The 21,789-nt window shown below is 42.6% G+C and overlaps 2 protein-coding genes across 4 annotated transcripts in view; both read right to left on the reverse strand.

Annotated features, from left to right (window-relative positions):
- Positions 1-8,047, reverse strand: part of LOC141162547 (cilia- and flagella-associated protein 99-like) — a 93,357-nt gene extending 85,310 nt beyond the window's left edge. The window contains exon 1 of one of the 3 annotated variants that reach the window (XM_073648771.1): positions 7,927-8,047. In XM_073648771.1, the coding sequence (XP_073504872.1) occupies positions 7,927-7,938 (12 nt within the window). In that variant the 5' untranslated portion in view covers positions 7,939-8,047. The remainder of the gene's footprint in view (positions 1-7,926) is intronic. The other 2 variants (XM_073648762.1, XM_073648780.1) reach the window with 2 other exon arrangements.
- Positions 8,048-11,379: 3,332 nt separating this feature from the next.
- LOC141192436 (microtubule-associated serine/threonine-protein kinase 3-like) overlaps positions 11,380-21,789 on the reverse strand; it is a 41,998-nt gene continuing 31,588 nt past the window's right edge. The window contains exons 3-13 of the mRNA XM_073661998.1: positions 15,848-16,044; positions 15,320-15,458; positions 15,098-15,230; positions 14,741-14,906; positions 14,526-14,624; positions 14,169-14,291; positions 13,906-14,018; positions 13,725-13,816; positions 13,245-13,318; positions 12,653-12,745; positions 11,380-11,534 (exon numbers count right to left, since the gene is read on the reverse strand). Of these exons, the coding sequence (XP_073518099.1) occupies positions 11,380-11,534; positions 12,653-12,745; positions 13,245-13,318; positions 13,725-13,816; positions 13,906-14,018; positions 14,169-14,291; positions 14,526-14,624; positions 14,741-14,906; positions 15,098-15,230; positions 15,320-15,458; positions 15,848-16,044 (1,384 nt within the window). The remainder of the gene's footprint in view (positions 11,535-12,652; positions 12,746-13,244; positions 13,319-13,724; positions 13,817-13,905; positions 14,019-14,168; positions 14,292-14,525; positions 14,625-14,740; positions 14,907-15,097; positions 15,231-15,319; positions 15,459-15,847; positions 16,045-21,789) is intronic.

Genomic DNA, 21,789 nt, shown 5'->3' on the forward strand with positions numbered 1-21,789 from the left:
AGAATATAAGACATATTTTCAGTTGTTTCACACTTTTTTGTTAAGTATATAATTCCACATGTGTTAATTCATAGTTTTGATGCCTTCAGTGTGAATGTACAATTTTCATAGTCATGAAAATACAGAAAAATCTTTAAAAGAGGTGTGTCCAAACTTTTGGTCTGTACTGTATATATATTATATTATACATATAATGGCATAAATGTTTAAACAACAGAAAAAGTTTTCCCAGGTCATAAGTCAAATAAAAATAATAAACATATCCGTAACTTTGTGTCCATTTATTAAAATCAAAAATTATTTCAGCTTGTACTATCACCAAAAAAAAATCTCACAACTACAGAATTGTTCCTTTTTGTTTGCTGCAATTCTTAGAAAAGATAAAATAAAAAGTGATAAAAAAATCAAAAAAAGCGTATCTAGCCCAAAATGGTGCCAATGGGCGCAAAAAAAAAAAAAAAAAAAAAAAAAACTCTCTCACACCTCAATCAACCAAAAAGTACAAAAGTTACTACGGATCTTGGAAAATGACATGACACAAAGCAAATGATTTTTTCCCTTTACAGAATTATTATTTGTCTTTCACCATATACAGGTGCATCTCACTAAATTAGAATATCATCAAAAAATTTATTTATTTCAGTTCTTCAATACAAAAAGTGAACCTCCTATATTATATAGAGTCATTACACACAGAGGGATCTATTATATAGAGTCATTACACACAGAGGGATCTATTATATAGAGTCATTACACACAGAGGGATCTATTATATAGAGTCATTACACACAGAGGGATCTATTATATAGAGTCATTACACACAGAGGGATCTATTTCACGTGTTTATTTCTGTTAATGTTGATGATTATGGCTTACAGCCAATGAAAACACAAAAGTCATTATCTCAGTAAATTAAAATAATTAACAAAAAACACCTGCAAAGGTTTCCTAAACGTTTAAAATGTTCCCTTAGTCTGTTTCAGTAGGCTCCACAATCATGGGGAAGACTGCTGACTTGACAGATGTCCAGAAGGCAGTCATTGACACACTGCACAAGGTCCCAGAGTCTGGAGGAAGAGTGGAGAGGCCACAATCCAAGCTGCTTGAGGTCTAGTGTGAAGTTTCCACAATCAGCGATGGTTTGGGGAGCCATGTCATCTGCTGGTGTAGGTCCACTGTGTTTTATCAAGACCAAAGTCAGCGCAGCCGTCTACCAGGACATTTTAGAGCAGTTCGTGCTTCCCTCTGCCGACAAGCTTTTTGGAGATGGAAATGTCATTCTCCAGCAGGACTTGGCCCCTGTCCACACTGCCAAAAGTACCAATACCTGGTTTATATACAACAGTATCACTGTGCTTGATTGGCAGCAAACTCGCCTGACCTTAACCCCATAGAGAATCTATTATAGAGAATCTATGGGGTATTGTCAAGAGGAAGATGAGAGACCCCAGACCCAACAATGCAGACGAGCTGAAGGCTGCTATCAAAGCCACCTGGGCTTCCATAACACCTCAGCAGGGCCACAGGCTGATCGCCTCCATGCCACATTGCCGCATCGATTACTGCATCAATGTGGAAAAGAGCCCCGACCAAGTATTGATGCATTTACTGAACATACATTTCAGATTTTAAAAACATTTTTCAAGCTGGTGTTATAAAGTATTCTAATTTACTGAGATAATGACTTTTGTGTTTTCATTGGCTGTAAGCCATAATCATCTGCATTAACAGAAATAAACACGTGAAATAGATCCCTCTGTGTGTAATGACTCTATATAATAGATCACTCTGTGTGTAATGACTCTATATAATAGATCCCTCTGTGTGTAATGACTCTATATAATAGATCCCTCTGTGTGTAATGACTCTATATAATAGATCCCTCTGTGTGTAATGACTCTATATAATAGATCCCTCTGTGTGTAATGACTGTATATAATAGATCCCTCTGTGTGTAATGACTCCATATAATAGATCACTCTGTGTGTAATGACTCTATATAATAGATCCCTCTTTGTGTAATGACTCTATATAATAGATCCCTCTGTGTGTAATTACTCTATATAATAGATCCCTCTGTGTAATGACTCTATATAATAGATCCCTCTGTGTGTAATGACTCTATATAATAGATCCCTCTGTGTGTAATGACTCTATATAATAGATCCCTCTGTGTGTAATGACTCTATATAATATAGGAGTTTCACTTTTTGTGTTGAAGAACTGAAATAAATTAACTTTTTGATGATATTCTAATTTAGTGAGATATATATATAGTTGCATTAGCAATTCTTACCCCGATAGATGTGCACACAATCTAATGATTCCTCTTCCGCTGACTTCCCGTTGCGTTCCTGACCCCGCTTATACCGGTATTGTGGGGTCTCTGTTTGGTTTTGTGTCTTTCTATTGTATCAGACAACCAGCGTGACATCTGATCTCTCCCTTGCTGGCATTGTGCCCACGTGCTGCCCACACGCTGTCTGTCCCGCTCTAAGCTGCCAGGGTATCGTCTTCCCAGCGTGTAAGGAGTTCTCTACAGAAGGCACTGATATTTCGGTGCCCCCCATCTCTTTTTGCGCTTTCTTTTTTCCTCCCCGTCTTCCACAATGCCGCACTAGGGCTTGTTTTTTTTGTTGTGGGACGAGTTGTACTTTTGAATGAAATCATCATTTTATTGTGTGAGTCCTGGAAAGCGGAAAAAAATTCCAAGTGCGCCGAAATAGTAAAAAAAAAAAATCTTTTTTTTTTATTTTTATTCACCATTTTCACTACATGTAAAATTGACCTTGCAATCTGATTCTCCAGGTCAGATACTAAACACATATAGTTTTTTTTCTAGTTAAGCCTTTGTCCAAAACCCGTAATTTTGTAATTTTTTGCGGGATCTGGGGCAGTGTGAGGGCTTATTTTTTTGCACCCTGAGCTGACGCTTTTACTGTTACCATTTTGGGGTAGATACGATGTATCAATTGCATTTTATTGCAATGTTGTCAAAAAAAAGTAATTCTGCCGTTTCGATTCAATTTCTCATTCCACCGTTCACCGATTGGGTTAATTTATTTTATATTTCAATAGATCGGGCTTTTACGAAAGGCATCGATACCAAATATGTGGGTTTTTTTAATAGGGTGAGAGGGATTTGAACTTATATATATATATTTTTTATTTATTTATTTATTTTTTGCATATTTTTATTAACTATCCGCGGCTGTTAGCGGCAGATGATGGCTGAATAATTCAGACATCATTTGCCGGGAAAGATGCAGGCTCAGCTTGCGAGCCCGCGTCAAAGTAAGGTAGGCGGCATATGACATAACCGTAACTGTACGCCATATGTCGGTAAAGGGTTTAGTATATGGTGAGTCGCATGCGACCAGAAACTGAAGATCAAACACTTTTGGAAACATTTTGGACTTTATGTTGTGGTACGTCACTGGTCACAATGTAACACCGTAGGGGATCATTAGGTGTAATATCGCAGCGTGGCACCACGATCTCAATGTCGCCCCAGCCTTAACGGACTTGTTACCAGGTGAAATGGGACCAGTTTTTGATCTAATTTTATTCCCTCTACTCCCCTGATTATTATTATTTTTATTCCGTCATACGGTTCCAGAGACATGGCCCTTTTTATTTAATGCTAATTTTTATGGCCTTTACAAGGAGGCGCGGCTCACAGGATCCTCGGGGGCGTGTCTTCAGTTTGCTCTGCATAATTAACCTGTTGGCCACACCCCCTTAGTAAAAGACCATAAAAATGAGCACTAAATAAAAAGGCCCATATCTCTGTAACAGTATGGCAGATTAAAAAAAAATGCTCAGGAATAAACTGCCCACTTTTGACCTAGTTCTCTTTAAGGGTGTATTCCCAAGTTTGGAAGTCGTCACCTAACCGTGGTATAGTGAATAATGTCCAGATCCCTGGGGCTCTGACCACTAGGACTCCCACCTATGGCGAGAGCCCCTTGTGAGTGGGTCGATCAGCGCTCTAATCTTCCTGTGCTCAGCTATCTCTGACGTTCCCATTAAGAATTAATTGAGCAACAGAGCGCATGATCGACCACCGCTCTTTTCAATCGGGTGAAGAGCCCTTGTTCCCGGGACCTGTGGAGGTCCGAGCGGTCGGACCCTCAGTGATCGGGAAGTTTTCCAGACTGTGTAGGAATTTGTAGACAACTGGCAATGATGCAAATGACTACTGTACAAATGAAACAGACCAGTAAGGTTATGTTCACACTAGGTGTTTTTTCAACATTTTTTTTGTGTTTTTATTAATGCAAATTTTCTGCTGCGTTTTACAGTACCAGCAAAGTCGATGAGATTTCAGAAATCTCCTGCACAGACATTGGTTTTTGTTTGATCAGTATTTTGTGCTTTGCATGTTATTTTGCAGAATAGAACATGTCACGTCTTTAAGCGTTTTTTTCTGCATTTTTTTCAGAGCTTTTTACCCATTGAAAGTAATAAGTGGTGAAAAAAATGCCTAGAGTGAACATAGCTATCAGGTTTTGGTGCCTTTTTAGTAAAAAAAAAAAAAAAAAAAAAAAAAAGGAGAGCAGTATGTGAAACTCATTTATTTTTGTCATTTTACCATCTTGTCTTTGTCACGTGAGATGGCAGTTTGGATTAGTACAGTGTAATTAAATTAGAGATGTGTATAGTGTAAACAATGGCTGAGCAAGGTGTGAGATTGAACAATACCTGTGGCCCAGGGAGGTGTGAAATTGAACAATGCCTGAGCAACCCAATGGCAGACCATAGTGTGAAAGTAAATGGTGTCCTACAAACTCAATGCACTGCCAGTGTCTTAGGTAAACTAGTTGGCCATGGTCCCACTATCAGTATTTGGTCAATATTTTTTCTCAGGAGTGGGAGCCAAAACCAGGTGAGGAACAATCAGAGAAAAGGTATAATAGAAACAAGTCACCAATTCTACATTTATCACCCACTCCTGAGAAAAAATACTGAACGAATACTGACCAAATACTGATAGTGGGCTTGTGGCCATACTGACCAATACACCTCCCCCCACTGTTACATTTGTAATTCTGGTTAATATGGTTTCACATATGTCTTGCATTGGTGACCTGTGTTCATGCTTCTGTGGTGGAAGGGATCCAGAAAAACGCACCAAAACCTGTGATTTTGACGCAGCTTCTTTCCTGCCAAGAGATCAAGTTTTGCTGCAGAAAAAAAACGCTGAAAAAACGCCAAGTGTGAACATAGCCTTAGTGTCCGTTTTTTTAGAAAGGAATAAAAGCACAACATGCAGAATTTTTTTTCTTCTGTTCCAAAAAAAACCTGACATTTAAAGGGAACGACCCATCAAAAACAAGTAATACCTTTCCATGGGGTAGATGATAACTTGCTGATTGTTTAGGGGGATGTGACTGCTGGGACCGGCAATATTCAGCAGAACAGGGAAGATTTATCCTAGATGGGGGGAATTTTATTACAAAATGGAGCAGCAAGTTGGATGCTTCGCTCATGCTCTATGGGGCTGCCGAAAAAGCCGAACACAAGGCTTGGCAGCCCCATATGGAATAAATGGAGCGGCGGTCGCACATGGGCATTGATGCTCCATTCTAACGGGGACATAAAGATCCCTCTTCTGCCGATCAGTGCGGGTCCGAGAGGTCAGACCCCAGCGATCAGCATGCTATCCTGTGCATAGGTGATAACAACCCCTTTAATGGAACCCAGGCGGCCCCCATAAGAATTAGTGGGCTCCTCCCCTTCTGACTGCATCAGTTCACGCGACGGAACGGAACATGTCCTCATATCCTACATTTTCCACTCTACTGCTTAGGAAATTTGTCTATTTCTGCACTGCAACATTTTGTACCAGTAAGGCTATGTTCACACGTTGCATTTTTACTGCAGGTTTTTTCTGCAGGCAAAACCTGCTCTCTTGGCAGGAAAGAAGCTGCTTACAAAAAGCAGGTTTTGCTGCACTTTTTTTTTTTTGTCCCTTGTTCCCCCTAAAAAAAGATGATGCAACTTCCTTAGGTTTTCTGCACCGAAAACACAGCAAAACCTGATACCTGCGTTTTTTTCTGCATTTTGCACTTATTTATTGCTTCCTATGGGTGAAAAAATGCTGAAAGAAGTGACATGCTGCATTTTGCAAAAACGCAGCAGTTTTCCAAGTCAGTCAGAAAAAAAAAAAAAAAAAACAATGTGTGTGGTGTGCTGGAGATTTCTGAAATCTCATAGCTTTTGCTGGTACTGTAAAATGCAGCTGAACATTTGCATAAAAAAAAGCAGCAAAAAAAAAAGCAAAAATGCAATGTGTGAACATAGCCTCAGGCTATGTTCCCACGCTGAGCTTTTGGTGCGTTTTTGACGCTGTATATTTTTGCATCACTGACCGGAGAGTGACAGCTGCATAGAAATACATGACGCTGTCACGCTCGGGTCAGAAGAGCCGCCGGCCAGTCCGAGCATTGCGATGTAATCCTCGTCCATGTTATACGGCCATCTGTCTGCACCCTAAGAAAACACAAGTAACCTAAATACTAGGTGCAGAAATGGAGCACTAATAGTGCAACATACAAAACTCATCAAAAGATCATAGCCTTAGGGTATGTGCACACAATCAGGATTTGCTTTGCAGAAATTTCTGCAGCGTTTTTTTAATGCGTTTTTTGCGTTTTTGCCTGCGGATTTGCCATGCGTTTTTTCCAATGCATTGTATAGGAAAAAGACAAGCAAAAACGCCCAAAGAAAGGACATGCTGCTTCCGAACATGAAATTCTGTTAGGAAAAATCCTGATCATGTGTACAGATCTTGCAAAATCTCATAGAAAATGCTGGGATAAGGTTTCCAATGCGTTTTTGGGGCCAATTCCGCACGGATTTACTGCATAAAAAACGCACCGTGTGCACATACCCTAAGGGTACATTCACACCGCGTCTTTTTCCGCAGGTCCTTTTTCAAGCAGAAGATGCTCCAGGAATTGTCCCCTTTCTTTAGAGTTTTTTAGTCATTTCCTCAGCACTTTTTCAGGGTTTTATTTTCGCTGTCGTTATTTAAAAAAAAAAAATAAAAAATTGAAGCTTCTCTTTACTGATATTTTCCAGACGTTTTTTAAAATTCTACAAAACGATGAAGACAATGAAGCCAAAACGCTGACAGAATGTTCAATAAGACGCCCGGGCGCCATCTTATCCTTCCCATTGACTTCATCTGTGAAATATCGAGTGACTTCTCGGCAGAAAACACCTGAAGAATCTGAGGATCGGCGTGGAGCCGCCGGATGTCACTTCTTTAAACGCTTTGGCGCCTTTTGGAAGCCCGGACATACGGACAGAACGTCATTTTTCCCGCACAAATTAATAGGATCAGTGTTTTGATTGTTTTCTTAGCGCTTTTTCCGCCATTTTTTTAGCAGACCCGCTCATAAAATTGGATTTTTTTATTTTTTGCTCTGCTATGGAAATAAGTGACATTATCCTGCCAAAAATGATCCTTTTGGAAGGTGATCTGCATAATTTATTAAAAAGATCTTAGACCTGATGAGACTGGTGTATTTACTTTGAAAAATCCCATTTCTGAATGGCCTGTATAATCTTCATGGTATGATAAAGGCTAAGAACTGGATGACTATATGGATATGAATGGGGCAGAACTTTCCAAAGAGGACTACACAGCCATTGTGAGCTGGATTTTTTCCAAAGGAAATACACCAGCCTCATCAAGTTTAAGAGGGTTTTTTCTATGCAAATCAACACATTCTTAATTTGCTTCTTATGCAGATGTAGGAATAATAGGAAAGCTGAGTGACAAGTGCAATAAGGAAGAGTGATACTGTTTGTCACCCAGCTTTCCCAGAAGTAGACCCCACTGTGGTGAGCCCTGCATCTGATGCCCGTGGATGATGTGGAGAATGCAGCCTAGTCTTCAGTAAAGCAGTCACTTACCTTCTGCGACATTCCCTGCTTCTTTAGGAGCTCAGAACAGTCCAATAGTAGTTTCAACAGCGGTTTCTAATGCAGCGCGATGACTGCTGGGTATTGTAGTCCTAATGTTAACAGCGCAGCAGTTCTAAAACGGTTCTCTGCTAAGAGAAAAACTACTATTCCCAGAGTGCAACTCGGCCTGGTTACTATCCTTATGTTTGATCGCCGCCCTAGCAACCGGAAAATATAGAGGACGGTGATTGGTGAAAGTAGGAACACGTGGTTCTGTCCTGTTGTTTGTTTTTTTCCTGAATTAGGTGTTAATAAAGTTGGTTTTAAAATAGGAAGATGTAGTTTGTATATTGAATTAAAAATGTGATATTATATTAATGTGTAACATCAATTGCCCTGTAATTGGCCATTTTGAGACCGCCCACTCTTAAAGGGGTTGTCCAGACGTGGGGCTCTGGTTTGTAGTCACTCTGTGTGACTGCAGACTTGTGAACCCTCACAGCTCGCACAGTGTGCGCTGTCACGATTCGCTGGGAGCAGATGGTACTCACCGTCCACATTTCGACTAGACGTGCCCGGCCTTGTATTGAGCGAGGCTGTGCACGACTAGTCGGCACGTGACCACATGTATGCAAATCACTTACTTGCACTCACGTGCCAGCCCGCTCCCAGCACCGACAAATCCTGACAGCGTGCACTGTACGCGGAGGATTCACAAGTCTGCAGTCATATAGAGTGACTATAGACCTGAACCCCAAGACCTGGACAACCCCTTTAACGCTTTTTCATTTGGGCCTTCATTTTTACCTCCCCTTATCCCAAGAAACAGAACTTTTCCATCAAAGTAGCCATTTGAGGGTTTGTTTTTTTTGCAGGACTAGTTGTAGTTTTACTCATATTACTATATGATGTACTGAAAAACATGAAAAAAAATCCAAGTGAGGTGAAAAAAAAACACAAGTCCACCATTGTTTTTTGGGTTTTGTTATGACAACGTTCATCATGCGGTATAAATTACCTGGAAACATGATTTTCCCAATCAGTATGATTATGGTAATACCAAAGTTGTTTATATACATAAATATATATCTATATATTATATGTATATGTATACACATATATATATATATATATATATATATATATATATATATATATATATATATATATAGATAGATATAGATCCTAAAAATATATATTTTAATGGTTTAAAAATATTAGGAACTTCGTAAAAAAAATAACTAACTTGTGCCGCCATTTTTTCACTTTTCCGTGTGAAGGGTTCTTTTTTTATTTTGCCGTGGCGAGCTGATGTTTTTATTGGTACCGTTTTTGGAGCACATACTATGTTTTGATAGCTTTTTATTGTATTTTTTGGGGAAGGTGCGGTGACTAGAAAACACTAATCTTGACTTTTTTTTTTCTTTACGGCTTTTGTTGTAGGGGTTAAATCATTTCATATTTTGCGATGTCGGACTTTCACAGTTGCAGAGAAACCAAAAATGTTAATTTTTTCTTTTAGTTTTGAGAGCGCGAGGAAGGGAATGATAATTTAAAGAGTTTTTGTTTTAGTTATTTTTTTAAATTCCTTTCTAGTTTTTTTTTCCGTAGTTTCCCTAGGGGACTTGATCCTGCAGTTTTTGATCACTTGCAATGCATAATGCAATACTTTAGTATATAATGCTAATAACAATCTCCTATGACTGGGCGTCAGAGGAGGACCAAGCTGGCCCTTATAGGTGCTTTCAGTGGGCCCGCCGCCTTTTGAGCCCACTGCAGCCGCACTACAGGAAAGTTTCTGCATCACTTGCCAGAGCGCCAGTGTCCAACGGCACATTTAGAAGATTGGTAATGGGTAGTAGAGGGGTTAAAAATCCTTCGGCGGCATAACCTTACAGAAGCCCATTGCTAAAATTTGACACGTCTGCCTATAGAATTACATGTCCTTAAACAGCTTTATTCATCAAAACTCACAGTTCAAAACAAAAGCTGTCCTCCGGATCGCAGCCGGGATGTCCACACAGTTCATAAGACCCTGTTGCCGTGGGAGACGGCCGCGCCATGTCACTCAGGGTGCATCAGATGTGGAGCCTTCACAGACCTGTGTTCAGCCTCACACAAGCCTGTACAGAGCAGAGCACTGCTTGCAAACCAGAAACTGACATACCCAAACCTTTGCTGCAGGTTTTAAACAGGAATCTGTGGCCATGAGCCACCTGTAAGACCCGGGCTGGAGGAAGTGGACTGCCCCACTGCCATTCCTGCAGTCCACTCCAAGAATAAAAGCCCATGCCGGGTTTTACCAAATCTGCCTTGGACAACTAGTTTGACCAAGTCCAAACTTACTTTTATCCTACACTGCAATCATATATGTATACACACCGCTGCACTACATTATGGTGGAGAATGTGGGCAGTGTGAGCTGAGGCATACCCCAACACCAGCTGCATGTCTATTATTAGGCCTGCCACTTTGCAGCCTAGGCCAACAGACAAAATGGAGGAGCTACTAAAGAAGTTTGTACTCACCCAGCGGCAACAGCAGGAGCGGGATCAGCAGCACAATCAGCAGCAGCTACTGTACCAGCAGCAGCAAAAGACTAATGAACTAATTCTGCAACAGATTGCTGCCCTGCGAGAAACGGCGCAAATGCCGAATATCTCTCCGACGTGAGGCCTGGGACAAAGTAAGAGCAGCGTTAAGGAAGATGGGTCCTGAGGACGACATGGAAGCCTTCCTCACAGTTTTCGAATGCACAGCGGAGCGGGAGTGCCTGCCAGTCCATCAGAGGGCTGAAGTGGTGGCTCCGTTTCTGATGGTCGAAGCTCAGAAGGCCTACTTTGACCTCAGTTGGGAGGATGCCCAGGACTACGAGAAGCTGAAAGGTGAAATCCTTGCCCAACTGGGGGGTAATACTTATGTGTGAGCCCAACGCGTGTACCAGTGGTCCTTTGCGGAGTCCCGACCCGCTAGGTCTCAGGCATATAACTTGTTACAGTTGGTCAAAAAGTGGCTCCAGCCTGAGACCTTGAGCCCAGCCCAAATGGTAGAGAGGGTGGAGGTGGACCGGCTGGTGCGAACTCTGCCAGCAGCCATACAGAATTGGGTGGGGCAAGGGGACCCAGGTAATCTCGACCAGGTGGTTAGCCTGATTGAGCGGTATACAGCCACCCAGGACTTTTGAACGGGACTCTGCCCCAATGCAAATGGCACGCCGGCCCCTGCAAGCCCCGGAGTCTGGGAAAGGGTCACGGCCCTCTGGTGGGGACAGTAAGAACCAAGCCCACACTGTGGGGGTACCCCAGAGTGAGGGTGGCAGGAGACCAGTTTCTCCTAAATTGGTCTCAAGGACTGGTGGTGCCCCCGCTATTAGGTGCTGGTGATGCCAAGGGCCAGGACATATGGCTGCTAACTGCCCCCTGACTGTTGAACCCATGGACTGCAGGTTTAACCGCAGGTTGTCTAGGTATGCATGGACCATCGGCACCGCAGACCCTGTCGGAACAACAGGGGAGCTCCATCTGTGCCAAGTGCGGAGAGGTTAAACATGTGGTTGGAGTGGTAAAGACTCTTCCTTACGGGACTGTGCTGGGAAGAAGTTTGCCACTGTTTTGGACCTTGAGGGAGAGTAAGATTAACCCTCCCAGAATAAAAGTGTGTCCGGAAGTGGAACCCGAAGATCCCGACTCAGAGGTACCTGCCGTAGGGGTCGCGAACCTAGGGACAGAGTGTGAACCCAATAGGTTTCCCTTAGAGGTATTGACAATAGAGGTTTGTTTGTGTGGGGGTGTGACTGTGGCACTACTAGATGTTCAACGACCTTGTCCCGGATCTTGTCAACCCTATAGAGTAAATCTTGGTTGACCGCCATGCGTGGAAAGACAGTCTCTGCACCCGGTTGCTGAGCCACCCCATTTACCTCTATTACCCATTCTCGTGCCCGGGTCAGGGTAGGATCCTATAGCTGAGCTGTCCCAGATAGATGTATACATATATCTATCTATATATATATTATAGGCATAAATATTCTTTTAAGACTGTTGTGATAATATATTATTTTTGTCAATTAACAAAATGCAGAGTAAAGTTTGATGGATGCAAAAAAATCTCCGTAAAAATATATAGAATTTTTTTTATTGATAATAGGATAGAAGGATAAGGGAGGGAGAAAATCAGGAATAGAATCAATAGGTGAAATCATAGTCAGGAGCACAGCCGGGGTCAGATACCGGGTGATCAGTAAAAGCCCAGACAGGCGAGCAGTATGAATACCGCGGAGCCTGGTGACAGAGGTGATACATGTCCGGGTAGAGATGGAACAGTCAGAAGGCCTCAGGTAGATGGTGAAGGTCCTTCTATACAGGTCCAGCAGTGATGGTGGATCTGCTGGACTTCAGGTTTTCTGTCTTTTAGATGGTTTTAGGGCAACAGTGACAACATGCAAATGCACGAGCAGCCCTGGATAATCCACGCCGGCAGGATGATAAGATCCGGCGGAAGATGGAACCTATGAGAAGAGAAGTAAATATAATGTAAGTGATGGGACTCCATAATACATGATACTACTGTGCGGTCACTGTGCCGGACGGCAGAGGAATCTCATCACACAGAGGTCAGGGATCATTGTCAGCCATCACACATGTGACAATCCCATCACTGACAGATGACATCTGCTCCACATGAATTATTCTCACTGACCGACATCACACAACATGGAGATGACTCTCACACTTACCTCGTCTCTTTTTCCCCTTTTCTCCATTTTCTGGTTTTTGTTCTTCTATACTCAGATTTGATGCAGATTTTCTTTCCTCCTCAGCTGGAAATTCTGATCGGAAAGTAAAAAAAAACCTCATTAACGACATATTCTTCTGGGATCTGCTTTGTATCTTTCATATACATAGTAGAATTGTTCTAGTCATGTCTCCTATAGTCCTGGTAATCTGGCATTACATAATAGGGCAGAATAAGTCCTATATACCACACACGACCTTATCTGAGGGGCATTAAAAGTATCACTAATATGAAGCCGCGAGCGCCCTGTGTGCCGCCATATGGTGCATCCCTAATGAGCGATATACTACTATAGGAGACGATGTCTCATTATGATGACGTAGGTCACTGGATGCTCCAACGTATCTCACAGAATCCATGAAAAAACTGTACAAAATGTAAGGAAACTGAGATACAATATGGGTCCATGGGCAATATCATTGGAATCCATGAAACATGGATAACATAGTAGACCTATTACAGAAAAACCATGTGGAAATATTTGAGTCTTGATGGCAACATTTCCATTCTTTGTGCTGTAGACATGTACATACCTGACAATGGGGACGAGGATGGTAAGCTGATTATAGCGTCGTCTCTGTCAGATTGACGGAAAGATTCTTTCTGCCTGTTTGGATGAAGAAAATGTGTAAATCACAAGTAAACGCAGGATATAAGGGATTGTCTCACTAGAAGAACACCGACTATAAGGACTAATAGGACATATGACTGTCATCGTGGGGAAGGTCTCCTGCTCAAAACTATGTTCTGTGGATCAGAGCAGAAAACAACTACCAAGAATGGCTGACATGTAATACTACATCTCTCCTACAGTGTGGGCAGCAGTGAAAATGCATGACTAGCTGCAATTATGGGCTGATATCACCAGCGATTTCTGAAGCCAAAAGTACAATGACTGCTAATCATGGGGCGGTGGATGCTACTTTTGATATTATCGTATTTATGTCCTATATTTGGTGTTGTGGTAATATATCAGCATGGAGCTCCCAGTAATGACCCCTTAATCTACTTACATTTCTGAGATGTTTGTACTGGATGATTGGGTACACTCGGGAGAGGACTTGGGATCCTCATCATTCATTGTCCTGGTAGCGGAGGTATGGAGCTAAATACAAGCAAAAATAAGATATGAAATACTTTTTTACTTTTAGAGGTTTTTTTTACGTATTCTGGATTTATTGATCACCTACTTACTTTAGAAAGCCTTTCAGAAGATGATATAAAATTTTGGAAGTCAAGGCTCTCATTGTCCTCACTTGTGTCCTTCTCATCCTCTGAGACCAGATAATTGCTTATATCAGAGTGATCTACAAGACATAGGTAATGAAGTGTTATTAAGGGTTGTCAGTATAACACAGCCTCCATTAATCACTATTATTAATGGGAACCAATTGTCACATTTTATGGAAGACGAGACAAACAGCCGCTTAGTCTAGGTGACGTCTCTTTCTACTTACTGATAAATAAGCTGGTGTCCTCATCTGACACAAGCTGAGGAACGTACTCCGGCTTCTGACTTAGAAGGTTGTCAAAATCTAAGTCACTCAGGAACGGATGGCCCTTGATCTCAAATGCTCCTCCTGGAAAAAAAAAAACAGAAGTGATTCGGACATTGTCAGAGACAGCTCCATATCTGAACAGTATATCTTAATCTGAACTAATAACATAAGCAAGCCAACATGAAGGAAATAGACTTAAAATCATAGTATGGAGAATTAGAAATAGGCAAGCAGATAGAGAAGTGCTGATCCTCATGGACATGAGCGATATATCCTTGGTTTAGTAAGAAATATTAATGCTGTTATATCTGTTACCTGTCCCAAGTCTATGTGCCGGATTTCTTCTGAGCAGCTCATTGATGAGGTCCTGAGCATCGGGAGGAGGAGCATGATCGCAATCCCAAATTATGTCTCCTGTTATATAGAAAATTACAGAAAATAAAAACTCTGCATTGAACTGTAAGATAAAGCAAAGGAAATAACTAAACCAATGTAACCAGTGAAAGCAATGATTGGATTATTCTACCTACCAACTTGGCCAGTTCTATAAAGCTCAGTTAGTGAGTTCTCATCAAATGGTACAGATCCCACAAGGAATTCGTGCAGGATGATCCCCAGTGACCACCAGTCAAGAGGTCTTCCGTAGCCTTCGTTCAGGAAGACCTCTGGGGCGATGTAATATGGGGTGCCACAGATCTGGAAACGAACAGAAGATCAAGATGAGAATCGATGAAACGATTATTGTGAAAAGTTCTCGCCATAAAAACACAATGACAAAAGACAAAATATCAGTGGAAAAGTTCTCTAGAAATGAAGAATGTAGAGAAGAGACAATAGTGTAATGAGATTTGTAAAGAACAAGCTAAGTTCCTGTAAGTGATGCTGACCTCGCTGTCCAGGAACTCTCTGTAGATGTCCACCGCTAATTCCTTGTGGACGTTGGTTTTTGGTATCATGAGACCAAGTTTGGAAGCTCCAAAATCGGTGACTTTTATGTGTCCAGCAGATGAAATCAGGAGGCTGTGAAAGAGAAGATGGTTTTAGACTCACAGACCATGTGATAATAGATGATAGCTTTACCCCTTTATTATACTACAGGGGGCACTTACTTATCTGGCTTCAGGTCTCTGTGCACCACACCATAGCTATGGAGGTATTCTACAGCAACAACCGCTTCTGCAAAGTACAAGCGGGCCAAGGGGACAGATAACGGACCCCTGGTGCTTAGGAGGGTCCCACAGTCTCCACCTGTAGAAGAAAGGAAATATGAGCGGTGAGTGGTTTATACAGCAGATCGCCATGATGTATGATGAGAAGTGAGCGGAGACATTGGGGCAGGAGAGAATATATACAGATATCATGTATAGTGCACATAATATTAGTCTGAAGTCATGGTGAAACGTCGTCCATGTCACTAATAACATAAAGTGATGTCACATCTCGTCTACAGCTGGAGATACTGACGTGCTCAGTGCGGACATACAAGGAGATCACACACATCAATGACTTTCCAGGCATCTTGGTAATAGATAACCTGTAGTAAATGCTCTGTGGGGATGTAACCGTCCACGGGGAGAATCCTAATGATGAGATGTCAGCAGACATGAGCTGAGTATAATACAATGTACGTGTCCTACCTCCTACATACTCCATGACCATACACAGGTGAGATCTCGTAGGGAAGGAGCAGAGCATGGAGGCCACAAAGGGACAATCAGCGAATGTCAGGATGTCCCTCTCCAGAAAGGCCGCTGGTTTATCCAGGTTCCGCTTGGCCATTTTCTTCATGGCAAAGATCTGTTTTGAGTCTTTGTGGTGCACTAAGTAGACGGCCCTGGAGAGAAGGAGAATCCATGGGTTATAATGAATCATTATTAGCAGTCCGTCTATAGAAGTTATTATTAGTGTTGAGCGAGTATGTTGTGTTAACCCTTTCGCCGAGTATGCTCGGGCCGAGCTCCGAGTATTTACAGCTGCTCGGTGATATGGTTGAATCGCTCCCGTGTGCTTGATTTACAACTGTTTGACAGTTTTAATACATGTGAGGAATGTCTATTTCTTACACATTCCTCACATGTAATAAAGCTGTCAAACAGTTGGAAATCATGCACACGGGAGCGATTCAACCATATCACCGAGCAGCGGTAAATACTCGGAGCTCGGCCCGAGCATACTCGGAACAGAACATACTCGGTCAACACTAGTTATTATATGATCTTCTGTACTAATGTTTAATACTAGAAGTCCGGCCGTCACTAGAAATCCACATCTAGAAATACATGAAATAGCACTATATAGATCACCTATGGGAGGTCTGCACAAGCCACGTCTGTCAGACCCTCACCCAGGTCACATTATCACCTATGTGAGGTCTGCACAATGCCATATCTGCCCTCACCTAGGTCACATTATCACCTATGGGAGGTCTGCACAATGCCACGTCTGCCCTCACCCAGGTCACATTATCACCTATGGGAGGTCTGCACAATGCCACGTCTGCCCTCACCCAGGTCACATTATCACCTATTGGAGGTCTGCACAATGCCACGTCTGCCCTCACCCAGGTCACATTATCACCTATGGGAGATCTGCACAATGCCACGTCTGCCCTCACCCAGGTCATATTATCACCTATGGGAGGTCTGCACAATGCCACTTCTGCCCTCACCCAGGTCACATTACAGATGAGAGAATCTACCGATATTCATCCCGGGCAGATTCGCTATATTTCACCAGTAGATACTATTCAGTCCAAATAAAAATTGGTCTAAATTGAAAGTCGTCCAATGGCCGTAAGAAGTTTATTATGCTCCCCCCACACATTACAAGGCATAATTGCTCAACTGTATATAGCTGAGCTGAATAGTGATCATTAGATGTGGACAGTGGTGTGGACTCATCATGTCCCTATGATAACACTGAATGGCAGCACAGCATTGTCATAGGGAACCCTGAGAAATGTGGATGATACAACAGAAATCTCACCCATAACATCCGCTGCTGATCAGTTTGGATGTTTCGTAGTCGCTGATATGCGGCTTTACCGCCGGGATCAATGATTCCATCAAGTTCTAGAAAAGAAGAAAGAATGATATTAAGATACAGAAGATACAGGAAAAAAGCTCCAGATACAGAAACTTCTCCCCTATATTATGTCCCAGCGGATGTGCACTGATCCGATGTAGGGAGGATACAAGCCGGACGCTCCGCAGACACGGATGTAATATAAGGGGGGATCCTCCCGGGGTTATATGGAGGATAATACTGGACGGATCATTCACACCCCATGATCCGGTGATACACAGACATCTCCCCCTATGATACTTACATCAGCAGATTCTTGGATCTCCGGGATCTCACAGATTACACTGTCAGGATCCGCCAACTCAGCTGTTTCTAAAATAGTGATAAAACGAAGAAGAAATAAAATGTATTAGATGATATTAATCCTACATAGATAATACAGCAATATAACGGGGAAATGACAAGACGTCTGTGAATGGGATTAATACTCGTTATATGGGGATTCTAATATGGGAGCGTACGGCGCATCCATAGACATCAGTAGCATCGCTATCTGTAGGGAGTGGCAGAGGGTGCGGCTGGGGCGTGCTCAGAGGGTCCTACCAGGAGCATCATACATCATATTATGCATAGGGGAGCTGTGGGCTCACAATACGATATATAGGGGAGCTTTGTGCTCATCATACTTTGTATACGGGGAGCTGTGGGTCCATCATATTGTGCATAGGGGAGCTGTGTGCTCATCATACTGTGTATACGGGAGCTTTGGGCCCATCATACTGTGTATAGGAGAGCTGTGTGCCCATAATACTGTGTATAAGTGAGCTTTTGGCCCATCAAACTGTGTATACGGGAGCTGTGGGCTCATCATACTGTGTATTGGGGAGCTGTGGGCCCATCATACTGTGTAGAGCGGAGCTGTGGGTCATTCATACTGTCTATAGGGGAGCTGTGGGCCATTCATATTGTGTATACTGTGTATAGGGGAGCTGTGGACCCATCATACTGTGTATAAAGGAACTGTGGGTCAATCATACTATATATGGGGGAGCTGTGGGTCCATCATACTGCGTATAGGGTAGCTGTGGGCCCATTATCCTGTGTATAAGGTAGCTTTCAGCCCATCATACTTTGTATAGGGGAGCTGTGTGTTCATCATACTGTGTAAAGTGTCACTGTGGGTCCATCATACTGTATATAGGGGAGCTATGGGGGCATTATACTGTGTATAGGTGAGCTGTGGGCCCATCATACTGTATATAGGGGAGCTGTGGGGGCATTATACTGTATATAGTGGAGCTGTGGGAGCATTATACTGTGTATAGGGGAGCTATGGGTCCATCATACTGTGTATAGAATAGCTGTACATGGGGGTCTCAGGGGACATTATTAAATGGGCACTTGAGCATTATTATTATCGGGGCACTCAGAGTATTGTGACCGACAAAGATCCATATGTGGACTTTATCACTTTTATAGGGGCAAAATGTGGAAACTTTTCTAGGACACTTGCACAGGGCAATGATATTTTCTAGGGGGAAATTTTACTATCTAGAGGGAACAAAGGGGGCAATTTACTTTGTAAGAATCACATTGGTGGCATTACTATGTGGGGCAGTAAGAGGATCCCTGTTTTTGTGCGGCACAGCAGCTGCAGTAATAGGGACACATAGGGCAGCAGCGGCACAGTATTGGGGTATCAGCAGGATGAGGAGTTTGTGCAGGTTGGGAATAGATGGGGACGTGGCAGGAAATGTGAGAAGTCTAATGTGTTTGGAAATATCTGGATATTCCTTGTAGAAGGTCGGGTGATCGCTCACCTGTAATCAGATCGCTGTTCAGCTCCGGCTGACTCATATTAGGGTCAGCGATTCCCGGGATAAGATTTTGTTCATCTTTGGTGTCGCCTTCTGCTGTTTCCTGATAGATATAATATATGTAATTAATATGTGGAAGATGTCACTAAATCACCAAACACATAAATCAGGAAGGAGTAAACCTGCATTTATAGATGCAGCAATTGTAACTGCACAAATCACGCGCCATCTTGAGAACAAGGGCAGCTTGTGGTTGCTTCAATAAAATCAGTGTTTTCTCAGCAGGAGATTATCACTAGAGGACTATCTGTCTCACGTCATCTAGTCCTATTGTTCTGTGCAACCTCGCCAGCACCTCTGAGTAGCAGCTTTCTGCCCATGCACAGTGTACACAGAAAGCTACCAATCACTGGTGTGGGCGGGGTTATACACAGATATCTGCCAATCACTTGTGTGGGGTTATATAAAGAAAACTGCCAATCACTGGTGTGGGTGGGGTTATACACAGAAATGTGCCAATCACTGGTGTGGGCGGGGTTATACAGGGCTCAGCATTCAGAGCACTGCCAGATCTGCAGCAGAGAAAACAGTGATTATATCAGAACTGCTGCCTCCAGTAAGGTTATCGATACATCACTGGAATCAGGGTCTCTGCCCCTCCATCATGCTGCTCTCAGATGAGTAGCAAAAACCTGGTGACAGATTCCCTATAATATAAATGCTATTATGTAACGCAATGGTGTCATCTCCTCTTAGAATAGCGACGTCCTGGGGTTATATGGGGATAATACTGGACGGATCATTCACACCCCATGATCCGGTGATACACAGACATCTCCCTCTATGATACTTACATCAGCAGATTCTTGGATCTCCGGGATCTCACAGATTACACTGACAGGATCCGCCAACTCAGCTGTTTCTAAAATAGTGATAAAACAATGAAGAAATAAAATGTATTAGATGATATTAGTCCTACATAGATAATACAGCAATATAATGGGGAAATGACAAGACGTCTGTGAATGGGATTAATACTCGTTATATGGGGATTCTAATATGGGAGCGTACGGCGCATCCATAGACATCAGTAGCATCGCTATCTGTAGGGAGTGGCAGAGGTTGCGGCTGGGGCGCGCTCAGAGGGTCCTACCAGGAGCATCATACATCATATTATGCATAGGGGAGCTGTGGGCTCACAATACGATATATAGGGGAGCTATGTGCTCATCATACTTTGTATAGGGGGAGCTGTGGGTCCATCATATTGTGCATCAGGTAGCTATGGGCCCATCAAACTGAGTATAGGGGAAGCTGTGGGTCCATCATACTGTGTATAGGGGAGCTGTACATTGGGGTACTCAGGGGACATTATTAAAGCGCACCTGTCAGCAGGATTGGCTCAGTAAACTACATACACTGTCAGGTGGGTGACATTACACTTATTAATATGATACCTTGGTTGATGAAATACATCATATGGTTCTTGTGTAATCTTCACTTTCATTTTGGAGATAATGATATGCTCAAGCTTCGGGGTGGCTCTGTAGGGGGCGCTCTCTCTGGTGATCTGCTTTCATATTCATTTGTATGCTCTTATGACAGCTCACTGTGCCTTCACTGACCTGCCTGCTATTTTACCTAGCCCTACACTACTAGATGCATTATGTAAAATAGGAGGCATGTCAGTGAAGGCACAGTGAGCTGTCATAAGAGCATACAGATAAATATGAAAGCAGATCACCAGACAGAGTGCCCCCCACAGGCCGCCCCGAAACACGAGCATATCATTATCTCCAAACTGAAAGTAAAGATTACACAAGAACCACAGGACAGATTTCATCAACCAAGGTATCATTTACTCAGTCGCCTACCTGACAGTGTATGCAGTTTACTGAGCACAATCCTGCTGACAGATGCGCTTTAAATGTTAAATGGGCACTTGAGCATTATTATTATAGGGGCACTCAGAGTATTGTGACTGTCAAAGGTGCACATTATGGCATTATCACTTTCTGGGACAAAATGTGGAAACTTTTCTAGGACACTTGATCAGGGCAATGATATTTTCTAGGGGTCAATTTTACCATTTAGAGGGTAGAAAAGGGGAAATTTACTATGAAAGGGGCACATTGGTGGCATTACTATGTGGGGCAGTAAGAGGATCCCTGTTATTGTGCCGCACAGCAGCTGCAGTAATAGGGACACATAGGGCAGCAGCGGCTCAGTATTGATGTATCAGCAGGATGAGGAGTTTGTGGAGGTTGGGAATAGATGGGGACGGGGCTGGAAATGTAAGATGTCAGAATTGTCTTTGTTGTAATCTCTGCAGACGAGTCCTGGCCGGAAGTTGTTATGTCAGTCTGGGCCAGATGGAAAAGATGGGAAAAGTGATCGACTCCATCAGAAAGAACATAATATGTAACCATCTATAACTACTGTAATCTCATATAAATCTAACATTATCCCCGTCCTCTGTAATATCTGGATATTCCTTGTAGAAGGTCGGGTGATCGCTCACCTGTAATCAGATCGCTGTTCAGCTCCGGCTGACTCATATCAGAGTCAGGGATTTCCGGGATTAGACTTTGCTCATCTTTGGTGTCGCCTTCTGGTGTTTCCTGATAGATATAATATATGTAATTAATATGTGGAACCTTCCTCTAAATCACCAAATACATAAATCAGGACGGACTAAACCAGATCTTTTGAGATCTGACCGGTGATCTGGAGAAGAT

This window comes from Phyllobates terribilis, unplaced genomic scaffold (assembly GCF_046119375.1).
Source record: "Phyllobates terribilis strain yellow unplaced genomic scaffold, ASM4611937v1 Scaffold_1__5_contigs__length_1240528914, whole genome shotgun sequence".
NCBI classification, from domain to species: domain Eukaryota; kingdom Metazoa; phylum Chordata; class Amphibia; order Anura; family Dendrobatidae; genus Phyllobates; species Phyllobates terribilis.